The sequence below is a fragment of the Nicotiana sylvestris genome, chromosome 4 (genome assembly GCF_000393655.2).
Source record: "Nicotiana sylvestris chromosome 4, ASM39365v2, whole genome shotgun sequence".
Classification (NCBI taxonomy): domain Eukaryota; kingdom Viridiplantae; phylum Streptophyta; class Magnoliopsida; order Solanales; family Solanaceae; genus Nicotiana; species Nicotiana sylvestris.
The window spans coordinates 88,387,950-88,390,824 of NC_091060.1; the positions used below are offsets into that span (position 1 = coordinate 88,387,950).

Sequence of the window (2,875 nt, forward strand, 5' to 3'; positions counted from 1 at the left end):
ATGTTATTTTGGGAAGTACTACTAGCTTAATTTCAGCATTTTGCTCTTTTTTTCCATTGGCAGGAAGGAGAATTAGTATTTCTGAAAATCCATATGATGGGCTTTTTAATTACATGATAACATATCTTCAAATTGCTCTTTCATTTGCTCTCGTTGTTTCAGAGAGTCAGAGAGAAGGTTCATGTGCTAATAGCTGGTGGTTTGTACTAGAAATCGGAAAATCTATCTCACCATGAGCTTGAAAGGAGATAAAAAGGAGAATCAAACTATATATTAAGGAAGAAAGTCCTCGCAGACTGAGGTGCTTTTGTGAATAATTTTCACTTTGACTCTGTATTCTTACATGTCCGTCTCACCTAAGTTATACTTACAGAACAAGTATTTGAAGTCTCTTACAAGATGGCTCATTGGAAGGATGATCAACCGCTTGTTATCTACAACGGAACTGGACTGTGCATTGTTAGTTAGAACAAACCGCTTGCAGTTTCAGCTCCATGCATGGTGTTTACTGTACTGCCCCCTATGTGACCTACTAATGAATCATAAGTGTGTTGTTTGTTTCTTTAGGCGGCTTTGGTGGGGATGATTGTCCAAGGGCTATTTTCGAAACTATAGTTGGTCGTCCTCGTCACACTGGCGTCATGGTTGGAATGGGACAAAAATATGCCTATGTTGGTGATGAAGCTCGGTCTAAAAGAGGTATTCTGACTCTAAAATATCCGATTGAATCTGGTATAGTAAACAACTGGGATGATATGGAACAAATCTGGCACCATACATTTTACAATGAGCTCTGTGTTGCTCCTGAGGAGCATCCCGTTCTTCTGACTGAGACACCACGTAACCCCAAGGTTAACCGAGAGAAAATGACTCAAATCATGTTTGAGACATTCAATGTGCCAGCCATGTATGTCGCAATCCAGGCTCTTCTTTCTCTATATGGTAATGGTCGTGTTACTGGTAAGCAGCAGATGTAATACCAGCATATGCTGGTTCACTACTGTCTTAGTCAGTCACTAATTTATTTGTTGTTCTCTGACAAGGTATTGTGCTTAACTCTGGAACTAGTATTAGACAAGCTGTTCCAACCTTGAGGGACATGCACTTCCGCATGCTATCTCGCGGATAAATCTTGGTGGCCGTCATCTTACAGATTATCTCAGGAAGATTCTCTCGGAGAGTGGTTTCACTGATATTTCTCATATGAAGAAGACGATTGCTTATGTTGCACTGGATTTTGAACAGGTGATTGAAAAGGCAAAAAATTGCTCAAAATCAGTTGAGAAGGGCTACGAGCTTCCTGATAGACAAGTCATTAATATTGGTGCAGCGAGATTCCGTTGCCCTGAAGTCCTCTTCCAACCATCATTCGTTGGAATGGAAGCGACAGGCATTCATGAAAAAATCTACAATTCAATCATGAGATGCGATATTGATATTAGGAAAGATTTATTTTCAAACATTGTGCTTAGTGGTGGTTCAACTATGTTTCCTGGTATAGCAGAACGTATGAGCAAGGAAATAACTGCTCCTGCTCCAAGCAGCATGAAGACAAATGTGATTGCACCACCTGAGAGGATATACAGCGCTTGGATAGTTGGATCAGTTCTAGCTTCTATCAGTTCTTTCAAAAATGTTAGTTTCTCTTTGCTTTATTTTACTGATCAACAACTACATTGCAGTCCCAAATAATTGGTTCTAACAGTCAAAGTCTTCTGGTTATCTCTTTTAAGCTCAAGGGATTTAGCAGCTAACATCTACGTCCCATGCAGTCGTTGATAACGAAGGGCGAGTATGATGAATTTGGTCCGTCAATTGTCCACAAGAAGTGTTTCTAAGCTTGGTGAGAACTTAAAATCCTCTATAGTTAAAATTTCTTCAAATGAATGCTTTATTTTTAGTCACAGTTACCTGTGAGCTGTCTGTTTGGATTTATTCTTTTCTTTGTGATTTAGCTAGTACGCAGGAAACTCGTGTACGTGACTAATGCTTATACTCTGTTGCTTTTCGGGTTAAAAGCATGTGGTTATATTTTCTTTTTCATATAATAAGACTTTATTGAACAATATCTACAAGAAAATACATTGACAAGTGGTTGTGAAATTGCAGGAGGATATATAGATATATGTTTTTATGCTTTGTTTGCAAGAAAATACAATGTACTCATGTGTTTTCGGTTTGCAAGCAGATATTTTTGGTTCATACCTTTTTATTCTTATAGGTGATCTATGTGAATGAATGCCAATATAGTTTGAAAATTCAACAGGCAGAAGAAGCATTTTGGTTCTATTTTGGCAAGAAAAATGAGTTGATTGCAGACAAGCTTTGTTTCAGAGAAAGGCAACACAACACAATTAGTTATTAAATTTCACAAATGGTCATATAACTATGACACTTTTTCACTAAAGTCATATAACTTTATTTTTCTCACACAAAAGTTATAAAACTTTCACTACTTTACTCAAAAAGTCATAGTTAACCGGCAAAGACGATTCTCCAGTATTTTTTTTTGTATTTTACCATTTTTTAATTTTTTTAAATTCAATCTAATAAATTATGACTCAATTAAAATAGGAAATTTTACCTCCAATAGCAAAGGCATACACTTTATTCAGAGGCGGATCCGGGATTTGATTCTTATGAGTTCCTACCGTAATTTCAAATTTATATGCAATAATAACTGGGTTCACAGTTAGATATTTAATTATAAAAAGACTAGAGAGGCTGTTTTCGAAAGACCATCGGCTCAACATAATAAAAGGACAAAAGGAGAGAATATTAGTTTCGCCACAGAGTATATTAGGACTTCTAATATAATTCAAATAATTAAGGAAAAATTTAATAATCAAAATTTTAGTTGATTTTATATCCTAAA

General features: G+C 36.2%; 1 protein-coding gene across 1 annotated transcript; it reads left to right on the top strand.

The window, feature by feature from the left end:
• Nucleotides 1-399: 399 nt before the first annotated feature.
• Nucleotides 400-1,838, top strand: LOC104235270 (actin-100-like). Its single transcript, XM_070171607.1, is given in 5 exon segments — nt 400-463; nt 568-960; nt 1,044-1,085; nt 1,088-1,635; nt 1,773-1,838. Coding segments are annotated over 5 exon segments (1,113 nt in total).
• Nucleotides 1,839-2,875: the final 1,037 nt, after the last annotated feature.